This window comes from Pristiophorus japonicus, chromosome 6 (genome assembly GCF_044704955.1).
Source record: "Pristiophorus japonicus isolate sPriJap1 chromosome 6, sPriJap1.hap1, whole genome shotgun sequence".
Taxonomy (NCBI): Eukaryota; Metazoa; Chordata; class Chondrichthyes; family Pristiophoridae; genus Pristiophorus; species Pristiophorus japonicus.
The window spans coordinates 183,345,559-183,365,823 of record NC_091982.1 but is presented as its reverse complement, the minus strand read 5'-3'; the positions used below and the strand labels follow the sequence as shown (position 1 = coordinate 183,365,823).

The 20,265-nt window shown below is 44.1% G+C and overlaps 1 protein-coding gene across 1 annotated transcript in view; it reads right to left on the bottom strand.

The window, feature by feature from the left end:
* The window catches only part of atp13a3 (ATPase 13A3), a 130,057-nt gene extending 111,190 nt beyond the window's left edge, over positions 1 to 18,867 (bottom strand). The window contains exons 1-5 of the mRNA XM_070883471.1: positions 18,796 to 18,867; positions 17,148 to 17,220; positions 15,480 to 15,611; positions 12,535 to 12,717; positions 3,048 to 3,205 (exon numbers count right to left, since the gene is read on the bottom strand). Coding sequence (XP_070739572.1) covers positions 3,048 to 3,205; positions 12,535 to 12,717; positions 15,480 to 15,611; positions 17,148 to 17,220; positions 18,796 to 18,840 — 591 coding nt within the window. The 5' untranslated portion in view covers positions 18,841 to 18,867. The remainder of the gene's footprint in view (positions 1 to 3,047; positions 3,206 to 12,534; positions 12,718 to 15,479; positions 15,612 to 17,147; positions 17,221 to 18,795) is intronic.
* Between the last annotated feature and the right edge of the window lie 1,398 nt (positions 18,868 to 20,265).

Below are 20,265 nucleotides of genomic sequence, written 5' to 3'. Positions count from 1 at the left end.
ACAGTGAGAGGGAGATAGAAGAACAAATATGTAGGCAAATTTCGAGAAGTGCAAAAACTATAGGGTAGTAATAGTAGGAGATTTCAACCACCCTAATATTAACTGGGATAAAATTAATGTGAAGGGTATAGAGGGTGCAAAATTCCTAAAATGCATTCAGGAGAAATTTTTTAGCCAGTATGTAGCAAGCCCAACATGGGAGGGGGTGGTTCTGGATTTAGTTCTGGGGAGTAAAGCTGGTCAGGTGCAAGTGGTATCAGTGGGAGAGCATTTAGGTGCTAGTGACCAGAATTCAGTTAGATTTAAGGTAATTATGGAAAAGGACAAGGATAGACCAGCAATACAAGTTCTAAACTGGAGAAAAGCTGAGAGGTGATTTAGCCATAATGGACTGGAAACAGCTACTTGAAGGTAAATCCATGTCAGAGCAGTGGGAGACATTCACGGAGGAGATCCAGAGTGTTCAGGCCAAATAGGTGCCCTTAAAGAAAAAGGGTTGGACGAACAAATCTAGAGCCATACAGGGTAGGATAAAGAAAAAAAGGGAGGCTTATGACAGATACTGAGAGCTAAATACTGCAGAATCTCTAGAGGGGTATAGAAAGTGCAGAGGTGAAATTAAAAAGGATATTAGGAAAGCAAAGAGAGAACATGAAAATTTCTTGGCAAGTAAAATCAAAGAAAACCCAAAGATGTTTGATAAATATATTTAGAGCAAGAGGATATCTAGAGAAAGGGTAGGGCCTATTAGAGACCATGAGGGTAATCGGAGTGTGGAGGCAGGAGACGTGGGTGGGTTCTTAATGAATACTTTGCATCTGTGTACACAAAAGAGAGGGGTGTGAAATATATAATGAAATAAACATAGGAGGTGGAGTTTAGCAGCTTTGAAAGTGGATAAGTCCCCAGGCAAGGATGAAATATATCCCAGGCTGTTAAGCGAAGCCAAAGAGGAAATAGCAGAGGCTCTGACCATCATTTTCTAATCCTCTCTGGCTTCAGGTGTGGTGCCACAGGACTGGAGGACTGTTAATTGGGTGCCTTTGTTTAAGAAAGGAGAAAGGGATAGACCGCGTAATTACAGGCCAGTCAACTTAATCTCAGTGGTGGGAAAATTATTGGAAAAATTTCTGAAGGTCAGGATAAATCTTCATTTAGAAAGGCACGGGTTAATCAAGGACAGTCAGCACGGATTTGTTAAGGGAAGGTCGTGTCTGATTAACTTGATTGAATTTGACTTGATTTGACTTGATGGTAATGCATTTGACATAGTGTATATGGATTTTAGCAAGGCTTTTGAAATGGTAGACTGGTCACGAAAGTAAAAGCCCATGGGATCCAGGGCAAAGTGGCAAGTTGGAGCCAAAATTGGCTCAAAGGCAAGAAGCAGAGGGTATTGATTGATGGGTGTTTTTGTGACTGGAAGGCTATTTCCAATGGGGCTACGCAAGACTCAGTACTAGGTCCCTTTCTTTTTGTGGTATACATCAATGATCTAGACTTGAATATAGGGGGTGTGATTAAGAAGTTTGCAGATAATACTAAAATTGGCTGTGTGGTTGATAATGAAGAAGAAAGCTGCGGACTGCAGGAAGATATCAATCAACTGGTCAGGTGGACAGAGCAATGGCAAATGGAATTCAATTCGGAGAAGTGTGAGATAATGCATTTGTGGAAGGCTAACAAGGACAGGGAATACACACTGAGAAATGTAGAGGAACAAAGGGACCTTGGAGTGCATATCCACAGATCCCTGAAGGTAGCAAGCCAGGTAGATAAGCTGGTTAAGGCGGCCTACGGAATGTTTGCTTTTATTAGCCAAGGCATAGAATATAAGAGGGGTTATGCTTGAACTGTATAAAACACTAGTTAGGCCATAGCTAGAGTACTGTGTACAGTTCTGGTCACCACATTACAGGAAGGATGTGATTGCACTGGAGAGGGTACAGAGGAGATTTATAAGGATGTTGCCAGGAGTTGAGAATCTGAGTTATGAAGATAGATTGGATCGGCTGGGTTTGTTTTCCTTGGAACAGAGGAGGCGGAGGGGAGACCTCATTGAGGTGTATAAAATTATGAGGGGGTCTACATTTAGTGGATAGAAAGGGCTGATTTCCCTCAGCAGAAGGGTCAACAACCAGGAGGCATAGATTTAAAGTAATTGGTAGAAGGTTTAGAGGGGATTTGAGGGGAAATTTCTTCACCCAGAGGGTTGTGAGGGAACTCACTGCCTGAAGGGTGGTAGAGGCAGAAACCCTCACCACATTTAAAAAGTACTTGGACGTGCACTTGAAGTGCGGTAACCTGGAGGGCTACGGACCTAGAGCTGGAAAGTCGGATTAGACTGCATAGCCTCTTATTGGCCGGCACGGACACAATGGGACGGAATGGCCTCCTTCCGTGCTGTAAATTTCTATGATTCTATGATGTGATTGCACTAGAAAGGGTGCAGAGGAGATTTATGAGGATGTTGCCAGGACTGGAAAACTTTAGCTATGGAGGAAAGATTGGATAGGCTGGGGTTGTTTTCTTTGGAACAGAGGTGGCCGAGGGGAGATTTAATGGAGGTGTATAAGATTATGTGGGACCTAGATAGAGCAGATAGGAAGGATCTATTTCCCTTGGCAGAAGGGCCAATAACCAGGGGGCATAGGTTTAAAGTCGTTGGCAGAAATATTAGAGGGGAGATGAGAAAACATCTCTTCATCCAGATGGTGGTGTGAGTCTGAAAATCACTGCCTGAAAGGGTGGTAGAAGCAGAAACCGTCATCACATTTAAAAAGTACGTGGATGTGCACTTAAAGAGCCATAATCTACAGGGCACAGATCTAGCGCTGGAAGGTTGATTAGGCTGGGGAGCTCTTTTTTGATCAGCATGGACACGATGGCCGAATGGCTTCCTTCTGTGTTGTAATTTTTCTATGATTCTATGATATGAAGTTATTTAACTAAGTACACAGTTCTCTAATTACTAATTTTGAAAAACACTTTTTTCCTCCCTTTAACAAGTTAACTAAGTACTCAGAAAAGAGAATGAGAAGACATACCCCATTCAAAACACTGTTGATAATGGTGTATAAAAATCCAATCCCTGCTACACCAACAAGGCAGAGTAGGAAGAGGTAAGCATCTCTGTACAGTTTAAAATCTGTTGGTTTTGGATACAAGATTGAGCGTACAAGTTGCCCTTTTGTAGTACCAAAGCCTTAAAAAAAAAATCAAACATTATCATAGGTATAATGCAGTTTAATCCCGCCATCATTTATTTTATTGCATTGCACTAACTTATACAGAAATCTATTTTACAAAATACTATATTTTCTAAAATTGCACTACACAACTAACTTTCTGAAACAAGCACAAAAGTAGAACATATTACATGTAGATAAACACAAAGGAATGAACAGGTGGGGAATCACAATCTCTTCAATATTTAAATTGTTGGTTTCAGTCACCACTACGTTGGTGATGCTGGAAATCTAGAGGACTGCATTTCCTCTGTACCCTCCCCCATTTCAACGTATGAGGTGGTGGTGGGGGGGTATTGCCCCGGCTGCGCTATTCTATTCTTTCCCAAGATCAGTAGCTATAACTATCCATCTGAGTTAGCTGCAACCTACATTTTACACCATTACTCTTAATCTTGCGTCGTGTATGTGAGCTAAACTTTCACCTTCATTTTCGGCGGGTTTTCGGTGGTTTTCTTGGGGGTACAGCTGTTTTTGGTAGAGAAATTGCCTGCTGAAAGTTTCCCCCTTAATGATACTGCCCAAATCTCAAAACGCCTACCGGGAGCAAACCGCCGACATGCATTGCCGAGAAAATCGGCAGGGCGTAAGTTTGACCTCAATGGAAGCTCGGCCAGATCGCCGAGCGAACCACCCTGTGAAAGCTGCTTAAACAGGGCGGTAGGTGAACACTCTGCAAAGAAACGTATGTTAAAGGTTCTTTATTTATTTATTTATTTTTAATTGTAAAATGGCGATTAGCTTTACAAGTGTTTTGGGAATGTTTTTTTAAACTTTATTTGTTTTTGTGAAATTTCTTTTTTTAAGTTTCCCCCCTCCCTAGGCCCGGCAGCCTCGGACTAAATTTTTAAAAAAATTTTAAGAACCGCCTGTTTCACTTAGTTTCCCCTTAACCGCCGAGAATACTGGACGAAGGACAAGGACGAGGACAAGGACGAGGACAAGGACGAGGACAAGGACAAGGGGGAAGGACAAGGACAAGGACAAGGGGGAAGGACAAGGACAAGGACAAGGGGGAAGGACAAGGACAAGGACAAGGGGGAAGGACAAGGACAAGGGGGAAGGGGGAAGGACAAGGACAAGGACAAGGACAAGGGGGAAGGACAAGGACAAGGACAAGGACAAGGGGGAAGGACAAGGACAAGGACAAGGGGGAAGGACAAGGACAAGGACAAGGGGGAAGGACAAGGACAAGGGGGAAGGACAAGGACAAGGACAAGGGGGAAGGACAAGGACAAGGACAAGGGGGAAGGACAAGGACAAGGGGGAAGGACAAGGACAAGGGGGAAGTACAAGGACAAGGACAAGGGGGAAGGACAAGGACAAGGACAAGGGGGAAGGACAAGGACAAGGACAAGGGGGGAAGGACAAGAACAAGGACAAGGGGGAAGGACAAGGACAAGGACAAGGGGGAAGGACAAGGACAAGGACAAGGGGGAAGGACAAGGACAAGGGGGAAGGACAAGGACAAGGACAAGGGGGAAGGACAAGGACAAGGACAAGGGGGAAGGACAAGGACAAGGACAAGGACAAGGGGGAAGGACAAGGACAAGGGGGAAGGACAAGGACAAGGGGGAAGGGGAAGGACAAGGGGGAAGGGGAAGGACAAGGGGGAAGGGGAAGGACAAGGGGGAAGGGGAAGGACAAGGGGGAAGGGGAAGGACAAGGGGGAAGGGGAAGGACAAGGGGGAAGGGGAAGGACAAGGGGGAAGGGGAAGGACAAGGGGGAAGGGGAAGGACAAGGGGGAAGGGGAAGGACAAGGGGGAAGGGGAAGGACAAGGGGGAAGGGGAAGGACAAGGGGGAAGGGGAAGGACAAGGGGGAAGGGGAAGGACAAGGGGGAAGGGGAAGGACAAGGGGGAAGGGGAAGGTCCAAGAGATTTCAATCAGAAGAAATTGAGCCCCTGGTAGACATCATTGAGAAGAGATGGGATGTGCTTGAGAACAAAGGAAGAATGGGACAAAAGAAACTGAAACTTTCTCCATTAGCAAAACTTTGGGAATAAGTTGCAGAAGAGTTCAATGCAGTGGCCATGACCCCGAGAAGACCTTGGCCAAGCAGTAAGTGTGGTGTGTAGTGTGTGGTGTGAGTGTGTATGTATGTGTGTGTATATATGTGTGTGTGTATATATGTATGTATGTATGTGTGTGTGTGTGTATATATGTGTGCGTGTGTGTGTGTGTGTGTGTGTGTGTGTGTGGTCACCACAGCAGAAGGGCCCTCTTAAAAAGTTTGATTTTCATCTTTGCAGAGTAAGGTGTCACGGATCAACCGAGAAAGGTCAAAACTGGCGGAGATGCGCCAAGTAGGCTGCAACTTAACAGCTGTGGAACAGAGGATCACTGATATGATTAAATCTCGCAAGAGAAGATCAAACACCAATGTGAACGCTGGGCCCAGGTTACTGAGAGAGGGTAAGCCCTGCCGCATACTCTTGTCACCCTGTCCCTTCTCCTGTTGCTAACCAAATACTCTTATGTTTTGCAGATGTTGCGCATCAGGAAGAGACAGAAGCTGAAGCAGAAGATCAGGAAGCCGCCAGTCCCGAAATTCTTCATCAACTTTAGGATGAGCATGAGCTGGACAATGAAGGGCAGCAGGAAGACCCCAATGATGAGATGGTTACATTACAACTGGAGCCGGTGAACCCCCTGAGGATGCCAAGCCCTTTGCTGAGCGACTCAACCGACGTGACATTTCGTGGGATAGAGTCCAAGGCTGCGGGTCCCAATGGGTTGCAGCAAGCCGAGGGAGACGGCCGCGGAGGGTGGGCAGGAGCTTAACCTGAAATGCAGGATGCAGGGGACATAGGACAGATCATGGGAATGAGTAGGGAGAGCACTGAGCTAACCAGATTGCTCCTGGTCACCATGGATGAGGGGAGGGTAGAATTAGGGGGATTTTCAGTAGAAGGAGCAACACTTTCTGAAGGAATGGGAGCAGTGTTGGGACAGATGAGGGAGGGGATGTCAGAGATAGCTGCTGCAATAAGTTGACACACCCAGGCCGTCATTGCCCAACAGCAATTGGCAGCATCAACAGCTGACACTCGCTTTCCAATCCCCAGACCAACCTCAGGTAGTGTGCTGCGGGTTCATCCACAGGCTGAAGAAGATCCAAAGAGAAACCCGGGCCTTCCACAATGCTGTCTGCTAGGTCTGTCCCTGTCCAACCCCACCAACAACAAATCCGCCATGGGGTCAGGGTGAGGAAGCAGAAGTCTTGAGATAACAGTCACAGGTAGGGGTAGAGGCAACAACAGGGGCAAGAGGGGCGCACAGCGCTAAGGTCTTTGAATAAGGGGGAGGAAAGATGGCTCCAGCTAAAGTTTGTTTGTTGCTACTACTTGTTTTCATCACTGAAAAGTTTAACGTTTGATACAATTTAAAAAAAATTAAAGTTAAGTAAAACTGTACAAATGTTTAATAAACCTAATTATTTAAATCTAAGCAGAATCCTGCACTTTTTTTTTTGAATTAAAGCAATATAAATCAACACAACATTACGTACATATGATGTACATTATTTTTTCACACCAACAGGTGCAAAGAGTCAACACTGTCGGGCCGTTTAGCCTTCAGGCAGCAAAGTGATCACAGATTAGCCGCTAAAACAAGTCTCTAGCTGTGGCTATAGGTGCATGAGGCCTCCTCTTCCGCTGTTGTCTTGTGAGTTGAGGTGGTGGCATGGGTTCGTCGTCCTCCTCCTCGACCTCGTTGTCAGCCTCCTCTTCCTCCCCCCAGGAGGATCTTCAATGTCCAGGGCCTGGCCCCCCATGATGGCCAAGTTGTGGAGCATGCAGCACACGACAGTGAACTGACCGATGTGGTGAGGGGCATATTGCAGGTAGCCTCCAGAGTGGTCCAGGCATCGGAAACGCTGCTTGAATATTCCAATTGTCCGCCCTATGATGCTCCGTGTCGTTATGTGCAACATGTTGTACCGACGCTTTGGCTCAGTGCGGGGATTGCGAGTGGCGAGCCTGTACCCTTTGTCCCCAAGCAACCAACTGTGCCCTTCTGGCAGCTCATGAAACATTGTAGATATAATGCTCTCACGTAGGATGAAAGCATCATGGATGCTACTGGGTATTTGGCATCCATTGCCATGATCCAATGCAGATCTTTGCAGACGAGATGCCCATTTAGGGAATAGAACCCTTTCCTGTTGCGATAAACCTCAGAGTCGTCCAAAGGTGCACTCAAGGCGATGTGGGTACAGTCGATCACAGCCTGTACCTTGGGGAAGCAGCAATTCTGGAGAACCCCACAGCTCTGTCTCGCATTGCCTGCGTAATCATAAGGAAATTGATGAACTGATCCCTTTTGGCATACAGTGCAGCAGTCACCTGTCGAATGCAGCAATGTGTGGTGTGCTGCGTGATGCAGCGCATGTCCCCAGTTGCTGCTTGAAATGAGCCAGAAGCATAGAAGGCAAGTGCTGTAGTGACCTTCACTTCCACAGGTAGGGCAGTCCTCCTGCCAAATCTTGGCTGTATGGATGACCTGATTAGCTGGCAGATCTCGGTCATGACCTCCTTTCTAAATCGCAGCCTGCGAATGCACTCTGCCTCACTCAGGTGTAGGTATGAGCACCTGTCCCTGTAGATTCGATCAGGGTATGGCCTCCTCCCCATTAATGCCCAAGCGATCTGGTTTGTGCGACGACAGCGTCGTCATAGCCGTCGCCTCCACATGCCATGCATGTAAACCAACCTTACTACATGAGGCATAGTAAAATGTGCACCCATAATTATTATTCTTCACTTTGTTATTCTTGTTATTGAGAGACTTACTGAAGCACAGCACACATACCTTTGCTGGGTGACGCCCTAGCAGAACGGACTACAACCTGGTCTGCGTGCATGCGCAACACTAAGCTCTGGTTCTATGGAGATGCGATGCACAGAGATTTATGGCACTTTAATTATAGCTTGTGCCAAAATGCCTATGTTTTGCTGCTGTGTTGTGCCATCACAGATGCACAGTTCGAAGTGCATGCCGGCAGGATCGCTCCTTCGGCCGGACAGAAACACAGGAGCTCAGCGCTTGGGTTCCACCTGCCACCCACCCCCCCCCCCCCCCAGGCATTCTTTACTAGCTAAACCCAGGGGCAGGGGTGGGGAGGGGGGGGGTGGGTGGAATCCAAGCGCCAAGCTCCTGCCCTCGAGTCCAGCCAAGGAAGCAATCCTTCAGCCGGTCGGCACTTCTCTGATCTGTACCTGGAGCCCTATGAGCAGAGATTAGTGGTATGGTGGGGTGGAATCACAATTTTCCCATTCTCAAAAACATTCTATGGGAAAAATGAACGTTCCGAGTTATTTTCTGAGTTTCCTCTGCAAAATTCATGAATTTATGTTTTAAATTGTCTTCTTCCCTCATTCCAAAAACTCAAATATACTCAGCAGCAATTTCCTTAAGTTAACGTAGGGTTTTTCTGATCGGTGCTTAAGGCCACTGTGCGCCGCCCTGAAAAAAAATTGTTGTTGGTGAAAATTGGTTAAAGGGCCAAAAATGGCACAGAAATCAGTTTTCAACCAGACCTGCGCCAAAAAATCTTGCTTACAAAAAACCGCCGCTGACAGTTGCCGCCAACGTACAAACTTTGAGGAAAATTGCAAAATCATGATTGTTCCAAAAAAAACAGCGGACGCCAACAAAATGGCGCCCAATGATGGTGAACATAGAGCCACAAATACTTCAGATTCTGAAAAATCAAATCATGCTGAAGACTTGTCCTCCAGAATCAGCCGCGCCTCTAGCCAAGCTGTTCCAGTACAGCTATTAACACTGGCATCTACCTGTTAATGTGGAAAATTGCCCAGGTATGCCTTGTCCACAGAAGCAGGACAAATCCAATGCAGCCAGTTACCATCAGTCTACTCTCAATCATCAGCAAAGTGATGGAAGGTGACGACAACAGTGCTATCAAGTGGCACTTACTCAACAATAACCTGCTCACCGATGATCAGTTTGGGTTCTGCCAAGACCACTCGGCTCCAGACCTCATTACAGCATTGGTCCAAACATGGACTAAAGAGCTGAATCCCAGTGGTGATGAGAGAGTGACTGCCCTTAACATCAAGACAGAATGTGGCATCAAGGAGCCCTAGTAAAATTTAAGTCAATGGGAATCAGTGGGGAAACTCTCCACTGGCTGAAGTCATACACAAAGGAAGATGGTTGTGGCTGTTGGAGGTCAATCATCCCAGCCCCAGGATATTGCTGCATGAGTTCCTCAGGGCAGTGTCCTAGAGCCAGCCATCTTCAGCTGATTCATCAATGACCTTCCCTCCATCATAAGGTCAGAAGTGGGGATCTTCGCTGATGATGGCACAGCATTCAATTCAATTTGCAACTCCTCAGATAATGAAGCAGTCCATGCCCACATGCAGCAAGACCTGGACGACATTCAGGTTTGAGCAGATAAGTGACAAGTAACATTCCTGCCACACAAGTGCCAGGCAATGACCATCTACAACAAGAGTCTAACCACCGCCCCTTCACATTCAATGGCATTATCATCGTCGATTCTCCCACCATCAACATCCTGGGAGTCACCACTGACCAGAAGGTTAACTGGACCAGCCATGTAAATAATGTGGCTACAATAGCTGATCAGAGGCTGTATATTCTGCAGCATGTGGCTCACCTCCTGACTCCCCAAAGGCTTTCCACCATCTACAAGGCACAGATCAGAAGTGTGATGACATACTCTCCATTTGCCTGCATAGAGTCAGCTGCGGCTCAGTGGGTAGCACTCTCACCAGTGGGTTCAAGTCTCACTCCAGGGACTTAGGCACAAAAAAAAATCTAGGCTGACACTCTAGTGCAGTGCTGAGGGAGATGGATGAGACGTAAAACCGAGGCCCCGTCTGCTCTCTCAAGTAGACGTAAAAGACCCCTTGGCACTATTTCGAAGAAGAGCAGTGGAGTTATCCCCAGGTGTCCTGGCCAATATTTATCCCTCAATCAACATAACAAAAAAAAACAGAGTATCTGGTCATTATCACATTGCTGTTTGTGGGAGCTTGCTTGTGCGCAAATTGGCCGCCACGTTTCCTACATTACCATAGTGACTACACTCCAAAAGTACGTTATTGGCTGTAAAGCGCTTTGAGACACCTGGTGGTCATGAAACGCGCTGTATAAATCCAAGTCTTTCTTTACGAGTGCAGTTCCAACAGCACTCAAGAAGCTCAACACCATCCAGGGCAAAGCAGCCCGCTTGATTGACATCCCATCTACTACCTTAAACATTCGCTCCTTCCATCACCGGCACACCATGGCTGTTGTGCATATACAAGATGCATTTCAGCAACTCGCAAAGGCTTCTTCGACAGCACCTCAAATCCACATCCTGCCTAGAATGGCAAGGGCAGCAGGTACATGGGAACACCATCACTTTCAAGTTCCCCTCCAAGTCACACACCATCCTGACTTGGAAATATATTGCCGTTACTTGATCGGCACTGGGTCAAAATCCTGGAACTCCCTCCCTAACAGTACTATGGGAGTACCTTCACTACATGGACTGCAGTGGTTCAAGAAGGTGGCTCACCAACACCTTCTCAAGCGCAATTAGGGATGGGCAATAAATGTTGGCCTTGCAAGTGACGCCCAAATCTCAGGAATGAATAAAAAATTGAATACAGAATCTGGTAGAATGGAAAGTGAGAACCAGAACATTAACAGTCGAGAGGATTGGGGGTGGGGGAGGGCAGGGGTCATGGGATCAGGAGAAGGACAGGAAATGGGACATATCCCAATCAAAGGGCCTGTTGATCAATTTTCTCCCAAATAGAGATTTCCCACTATGGCTATCCGGAAATTAGACATATTTAACTTTTATATTATGTACTGGCCCTGTAAAATTCCAGGCTCCCTTAGCTAGCCTTTTTAAGTTTTCAGCTCACACATCATGACATCTAAACATGCCATGACATTATGAATCACACTATTCAAATGTCTGGAGTAGCCCTTTTACTACAATACTTATCCTGTACAACAAGCTGGGTGGCGGTGTGAGCTGTGAGGAGGATGCTAAGAGGCTGCAGGGCGACTTGGACAGGTTAGGTGAGTGGGCAAATGCATGGCAGATGCAGTATAATGTGGATAAATGTGAGGTTATCCACTTTGGTGGCAAAAACAAAGGCAGATTATCTGAATGACGACAGATTAGGAAAACGGGAGGTTTAACGAGACCTGGGTGGCATGGTACATCAGTCATTGAAAGTTGGCATGCAGATACAGCAGACAGTGAAGAAGGCAAATAGCATGTTGGCCTTCATAGCTAGGGGATTTGAGTATAGGAGCAGGGAGGTCTTACTGCAGTTGTACAGGGGCCTTGGTGAGGCCTCACCTGGAATATTGTGTTCACTTTTGATCTCCTAATCTGAGGAAGGACGTTCTTGCTATTGAGGGAGTGCAGCGAAGGTTCACCAGACTGATCACCAGACTGATTTCCGGGATGGCAGGACTGACATATATGAGGAGAGACTGGATCGACTGGGCCTGTATTCACTGGAGCTTAGAAGAATGAGAGGAGATCCCATAGAAACATATAATGCAGGAAGAATGTTCCCGATGTTGGGGAAGTCCAGAACCAGGGATCACAGCTTAAGGTAAGGGGTAAGCCATTTAGGACCGAGATGAGGAGAAACTTCTTCACTCAGAGTTGTTAACCTGTGGAATTCTCTACCACAGAGTTGTTGATGCCAATTCGTTAGATATATTCAAGAGGGAGTTAGATATGGCCCTTATGGCTAAAGGGATCAAGGGGTGTGGATAGAAAGCAGGAGAGCGGTACTGAGGTGAATGATCAGCCATGATCTTATTGAATGGTGGTGCAGGCTCAAAGGCCGAATGGCCTACTCCTGTACCTATTTTCTATGTTGCTATATCAAAAATAATTTTTTAAAATCAAATGTATTGCTTGTCCTGTGTTCTCTTTGTTTGTATCCTGGTTTCTGCCTCTTCAAGTATTAGTTTTATTATTTTAATTTTACTTTTAATTAATCTAACTGAATCAAATCAATGTCTTTTGTTCCAAGTTTTCACCAGCTTGGTTATCAACTGAGCCTACTTGTCACTAATCATGTATTACTTGTGATTAACGTGGATATGCTTCAAATGTTTCAACCACACCAACCTTTCATAGGTAATAGCATATTAGAGCAGTTATATGCATAATCTCTACATATACATATAAATATAATTCCCACTACAATCTCATCATATTACATACTCGGACTTTTAACGCGTCGGTTTGGGAAAACTACCTTACCTGTTCTGACTACAACAGCTTTGACAAGCTCCCCAGTATAAAATCGTGTCTGGATTACAGTGGTACCACAGAAGAGTGTGTGTCGTTTGTGCTTTTCTGGATTGTAGATTTCATCTTCTTCTAGACCTTTTGAACTTTTAATTGGATTTGGCGAATTGATTTTTGTTACAGGAACACTTTCACCTTTATTGAAAGAAAAAAGATCTCTAATTCAGTTCATTTCAAGTCATTTATATATAGAATGATATATATGATTGTCATAGTACCATAAAAGAATGCATTTAAAACAAATGTGATCCCAATCTCTACTGAAGTCTAATGTAGGTCCCTTGCAGTCAGAATCAGGTGAGTTCATAATGGGGCACAAAGAAATGGACAAATACTTCGATTCTGTCTTCACTAAGGAAGACACGAATAACCTCCCGAAAAAACTAGGGGACCAAGGGTCTAGCAGGAATGAGGAACTGAGGGAAATCCTTATTAGTCAGGAAATGGTGTTAGGGAAACTGATGGGATTGAAGGCCGATAAATCCCCAGGGCCTGATAGTCAGATACTTAAGGAAGTGGCCTTAGAAATAGTGGATATATTGGTGGTCACTTTCCAAAATTCCATGGATCAGTACCTATGGATTGGAGGGTAGCTAATGTAACTCCACTTTTTAAAAAAGGAGGGAGAGAAAACAGGGAATTATAGACCAGTTGGCCTGACATCGGTGGTGGGGAAAATGCTGGAATCAATTATTAAAGATGTAACAGCAGCGCATCTGGAAAGCAGTGACAGGATCGATCCAAGTCAGCATGGATTTATGAAAGGGAAATCATGCTTGACAAATTTTCTAGAGTTTTTTGAAGATGTAACTAGTAGAGTGGATAAAGGAGAACCAGTGGATGTGGTGTATTTGGACTTTCAAAAGGCTTTTGACAAGGTCCCACACAAGAGATTAGTGTACAAAATTAAGGCACATGGTATTGACGTGGATAGAGAACTGGTTGGCAGACAGGAAGCAAAGAGTAGGAATAAACGGGTCCTTTTCAGAATGGCAGGCAGTGACTAGTGGGGTATTGCAAGGTTCAGTGCTGGGACCCCAGCCATTTACAATATACATTAATGATTTAGACGAAGGAATTGAATGCAATATCTCCAAGTTTGCTGATGACACAAAGCTGGGTGGCAGTGTGAGCTGTGAGGAGGCTGCTAAGAGGTAAGAGGCTGCAGGGTGACTTGGACAGGTTAGGTGAATGGGCAAATGCATGGCAGATGCAGTATAATGTGGATAAATGTGAGCTGCCAATGCTGTGCCAACAATGGGTTGAATCTCATGGAAACATATAAAATTATGACAGGACTGGACAGGTTAGATGCAGGAAGAATGTTCCCGATGTTGGGGGAGTCCAGAACCAGGGGTCCCAGTCTAAGGATAAGGGGTAAGCCATATAGGACCAAGATGAGGAGAAACTTTTTCACCCAGAGAGTGGTGAACCTGTGGAATTCTCTACCACAGAAAGTTTTTGAGTCCAGTTCGTTAGATATATTCAAGAGAGAGTTAGATGTGTCCCTTACGGCTAAGAGGATCAGCAGATATGGAGAGAAGGTAGGAGTGGGGTATTGAAGTTGCATGATCAGCCATGATCATATTGAATGGCGGTGCAGGCTCGTAGGGCCGAATGGCCTGCTCCTGCACCTATTTTCTATGTTTCAAGTTACACCTGTGTGGCATTTTCATTTTCCACAGCTGCTATCTTTGGGCCTCTGAGCAGCTGCCAATGCTGCAGGCATGTGCCAACAATGGGTTGAATCTGCTGAAACGAATTCTATTTTAACAATACTTTCATCCTTTCAGTATGGGCTGGATTCAACCCCATAAATGAAAGTACAATATACAACCAAGCCTCACAGCTAAAGGTTAATGAGTACAACTATGAATCTTGTGGTTTCTGACCTTGAGCAGGTGCCAATTCTAGTTATAAGGAAACTGAGATTTATAGAGGATAATTTAACCAGTGATGGTGTAAAATTGGTGATATTAGCTGTTATACATCCCGCTTGACTGACATTGGAACAGGGATAGGTCATTCAGCCCCTCGAGCCTGTTCCGCCATTCAATTAGAGAATGGCCGATTTGTACCTCACATTTACCCGCCTTTGATCCATAGCTCGATACCCGTACCCAATAAAGATCTGTCACAGATTTAGTGCTGTTTGAACAGAAGATGGGGCATTGAGACCTAACAAAGTACCTGCAATTCTGACAAGATAGAAATCTCAAAAACATATTGATCTATTTCTAAATTAAGCGATCATTCAAAATTCAATGCCTATTACAGATTTAAATTTCTTGAGAACACCATGCAGCACTGCAAATTATCTGGAAAACATCCATTGCAAGCAGGATAGCAGAACTAGAACAAAAATACTATCAGCGATAAGGCAAGCCAATAAACTGGCAATATAAATGAATACAGTCATTAACTTACTGATTACTTCAGTACAATACACTTACAATTACTTTACCATTGCATTTTAGAATCACAGGAAAGTACAGGTTCAGAAAAAACTCTGCAGTGCATTTGGCTGTCCCAAAAACTATGACTTCCCAATCAACCACTCCTTCAAATATGAATCCAATTGCCTCAATTTTCCACCACAATATCTGCCTTCATTGCCTCCCTGTCTGTTCAACACATTCGCCATCCTCTGTACAAAGTAGTTCACTATAAACTGTGTGTGTATCTTTCCTCTTTTAAGCTGAGCCATGTCTACTGATTTGAGTTTGTGGCAATCTGAAAGATATTATCAGGGTTCAATTTAAGATATTGAATAATTGAATAGCATCTTCCTTGGGACAATTTTACTGAATATAACCATAACCTTCAGAAAGTACCTCATTATTATCAAAATGGAGTAAATAATACAATTTCCTTTCACACAATATGTAATTAAATACCTGTTAACATGCTTTCATTGACAATGCAAGTGCCACTGAGCAGCACTGAATCACAAGGCACTATGGTCCCATTAGTTGGAATGACTATAACGTCACCAGGCACCAGATCTGTAGACAAAGTTTCTTCTATTTCTGAAAGATCCAGAATACAAAGCATTTTATTTTGGATGAAACGCCAATAAAGCAGCTATTGTACAAACCCCTTCCGTAAAATTTTAAATGAAAAACAAATCACACCAGATGAAACAGTACACAGACATTACAAAACCACAAAACTGTGGATACCAGTTTAATTCCCTCTGCTCCACCTAGCTTCCAACATCAGCCTCACTGCTTAGGTAATGTGACAAAATTGGGATATTTCTGTATTTTATTTTGTGAGGTCAGATATTTTAGAGCAAATGCAATTTAAAAGTTGGCTTCAGCTATTAGTATCACTGGCAGGAACCCATCCTTCTGTGTCAATGGTGACCATTACATTTTAATCGGCTACATAAAACAAACCTCAACAGCATAATTAACTAGAAAACATCTGTCCTAAATAGGATTTCTCTGTTCATTGCCTTTGGTCAGGAACTAATTGAGTCAAATACTTGTTTGGTGGTTAGGTGAGCGTTTTTGAAATGTTAACTTTTGCAGATTGCCAGACTGTGGAATAGACAAAATTAATCTCTCATTGTTGAACCATTAAGGAAAAAGTATAAAGTCAGTGGCAAGCATTGCGACATTACTACCTCACAAAGTGCGAGATTGGTCAAACACTATTTCATCAAGGAATTGGCTCCAACATGAAAAGCATCCATGATACAAATCACAACTCTGGTTGCTTAGCCTTAGTTCTGGCTGGAGATCCAAATTTAGTATATGGATTAAGTTTTGCATCATCTACTTACATTCTGTCTGGAAGTCTATCAAGAGACCAGTCTGACTATTTCTACCAAAGTTAAATCTGACTCCTTCATTCAAAAATATCTCGTTGCTAATCAAACACTGTGGGACAACAGTCCATTTCTAAAAAAGGTATTTTAACCTTTTATGGACAGATTCTAATTTCATTGTTTTAGCAATTTGCTGATTCAGTATCTCATATTGTTATCATTTGGCACCTGTATATTAACTAACCTATAAATAAAGTCTGACCAAGCAGTTTTAGCTTGTATACATTTGGCCTGATAGTATTGTACTGCCCTCTCTCTAGAGGAGACAGAAGAAGGTGGTGGTCATTTCATGTACTTTGCAGTGACCAATATAGCCATCATGACCTAGAAAGACACTGGTTTTAGATCAAAGGAGACTCAGTCTGCTGACTGAAGCCATCTTTTTGCTACGAACACAAGATAAAACTGTTCAGAAAAGTTGAAACAGTAACAAAAGAGGCATTTAACCAAGGTTACAGATTTCAGACTACAAAGACTGGAGGGAAGATTTGCAATCAGAGCACTTCTGGTCAATCCTAGCAATTGGATTTACCCACTCAGGCAGAGACCAAAAGGTAGTCATGTGGCAGAGTTTGAAAGTTGAAAGTTAAAAGCTGCTTATTCTCTCAGCTTAAAACCGGAGTGTGGCCTGAAAAGATTTCACATTTTCAAAATAAATATGAACTAGTAGTTTAACTTTTTAAGTTACTTAAAATCCTAACTCTTCCAATCAACTTAGAAATTCACTTACCATTGTTTGCTCTGCACACTGAAACTCTGACAATGCTATGAGCTGCTACCATGTCATGCAACATAATGTATTGCTGAAAAAAAAATCACACCCATTTATTAAAATACAATATAATTGTGCAGTTACAAATATATCTGCAAATCTAACAAAACTCCAAGGAACATAGGAATTTCTAAACAAAAAAAGACAAAAGTCCATCCATCCAGTTCGCTTTCTACCATCTCGTAGTTGTATGATACAATTATAACATATCAATTAGTCTACAACAGAATCAGGCATGACACGAGGAAAATTCCATTGATGGAGAGCTTTTCTAAACTCACCTGTTTTTTCCAAGTATGCTACACTTACATGTCATGTCTCAAATTATTCATGTACTATACCCCAAAATAAAGGATTTGGGTAGGCAGTTAAAATTACTGCAGAGAACCTGTTGGTCCATCCCACTGCGTTCCTGCTGACCGCCATTTTAACCTTGCAAAAGCACTAGCGGGAGAAAGGCAGGGGCAATACATGCAAATCGAGATGCTATAATGTCATTAGAATCGATGCAATTTTAATTCAAACACGTTAAGTTCCGTTCAGCATCTTGCCCACTCGTAAAATCCAATGAGAATGGTCTCTCAGCTACTGAAAGTGCTATATAATGCGGTACTCAGCTGCATTGAGGGATCAGTGTGCCATTGTACTGATTCCATTGCCAGGAGAGTTTCAAGCTTCCAGATTGCTTCTTTCTAACATTTGTTTTACTTTACTTACTCTCAATAAGCTCTAAATGCTCATCAGGTCACCATTATTGTAAGTTTCACTTGGATGGAGGAAGACATGGAGCAAGAAGAGCAGCAAGAGCCTCAGCCATCAGCATGAGCAGTAGCTAGCGTTATTAGAAGTGGATGAGTGCTCTGGGGGGGGAGGAGGTAAAGCGGGAGAAGTAGGGCACTCCTATGCACAGTGAGGGTACTAACGTGGAGGGGATGTATGAACGTGGCTCCTCTGGAGAGCTCTGCGTCCTCTCCAACTCCAAACCCCATCCAAACTGCAACAGATGCACCCATCTCACAACTCACAGGCAGCCATGAAGCTCCAGTCTCCACCATGGAGCTCATGAGACGGGGGAAAGGCTGCCTGCGAACTGAGTCTGACCTGACGGGGGATCAGGTTCAGCTACGATACTGCATGTGGTGGAAAAGCTCGGCAACAATACCAAGGCTCAATGACAACTTGGACAAGGCACCAGTGGGTGACTTGTGGCTAATTAAAAGCTAACTGCTATTAGACACCACCTTAAGTCAACGGTTTTCTTTTTTGTGCTTTTAAAAAAAATAATTGTGAAATTCCAAATTGAATTATATGATGCTTTATAATAGCAAAAGAGTTATACCATGTAGCACACAATGCATTGCTCTGCTGCTAAAATGGAGTTGTGTTTCAAGTGACATAGAAATTTAATATCACAAAGTCTAAATACTGTCATTCTTGAGGTCACTTAAAATGTAAATAGTAACTGCTGAGGGAGATTTATAGATTGGGAGATGCTCCAAGTTAGAATAAATACATTTGAAATGCCCGTCTTCTTTACTCCTTTTTAAAAAAAAATTTGATGTTCATCTGATGTAGTAAGTACATCACCACGGCATGCAAATCTTACCTTTCTGACAGTATGCAGGGAGGTCACTATTGATATAAGTGACATTACAACGATTGCCACACCATAATAATAATAGCCATTAAAAGTCCAAAGAATAACACTGAACAGTTGAAATATATAGAAAGGATTAAGCACCTGAAAATAGAAACACAAATTATGCACCATCAACGATTTGTACACCAAAATTATATCTTTCTTTGTATTTCAGTTACAAATTAACAAAATCTCAAATTTACCTATAAACATCCACATAAAAATTCAATCTCATACACATTTCCTGATTGCAAGCAATAAAACTCGGGAAAATATTTTCTAATAAAACAACTTGAATTTTATAGCCTCTTAGCATATCAAAATATCTCAAGCACTTTACACAATTAATTACTTTTAAGATTGCAACTATTAAGCAAAACATTAAAAATGTAAGTTTGTCTATAACTATATGTACAAAAACTGTGACACACAAAATATTGAAATAGTCACTGAAAATAAACATTAAAAAAGGGTACATTTTATAAGCACTGGCCCAAGGCAACAGAGATCAGAAAAACGCAAGCATGCAGCCCAAAAATTTTGGTTCTGTACTCAACCCAGGTAAACACTTGTGTAAATTTACCTTTAAGTTCCCAGCAAGATTTTATCTCAACATTGATACACTCATGGAGCTCATCAAAATACCACAAAAAGTAAGGGACCTAGGGCCCAAGTTTCCGATGCTGGACAAAACAGCGCACCTCTGAGATTTACATGACCTGCCTGGGATAAAAAGTGCACCGGAATCCCACCAAGGAATTCTCTGGTCGTCCTGGAGTGTGACGTGGCACAGCAGAGTCTCCCTGGGGCGGAGCAAGCCGATCGCAGCCTGCAGCGTTCTTCTGAGTGCCGGCAGTGTTGCGCAGGCGCATTGGAGCATGCTCAGCAGGGCGTTTTTCCGCCCAGTATGTTTTAGAATGGGGTAGGTACCGGGGAAGGACGGAGGAGCGCGGCAAAGGACGGAGGAGCGCGGCAAGGGACGGAGGAGAGTGGGTTGGGGGGCACTCGAAATGATCGAAGAGCCGGAGAGCAGGGGTGCCTCCGTCCAGCCACCTCCCCCCCCGCCCCCGCGTTTAGCTCCCCCCCCCGCATACACACCCCTCCCCCCACACACACACACCCCTCCCCCCACACACACACACCCTCCCCCCACACACACACACACACCCTCCCCCCACACACACACACACCCTCCCCCCACACACACACACACCCTCCCCCCACACACACACACACACCCTCCCCCCCACACACACACACACACACCCTCCCCCCCCACACACACACACACACACCCTCCCCCCACACACACACACACCCTCCCCCCACACACACACACACACACACCCTCCCCCCACACACACACACACACCCTCCCCCCACACACACACACACACACACACACACACACACACACACACCCTCCCCCCACACACA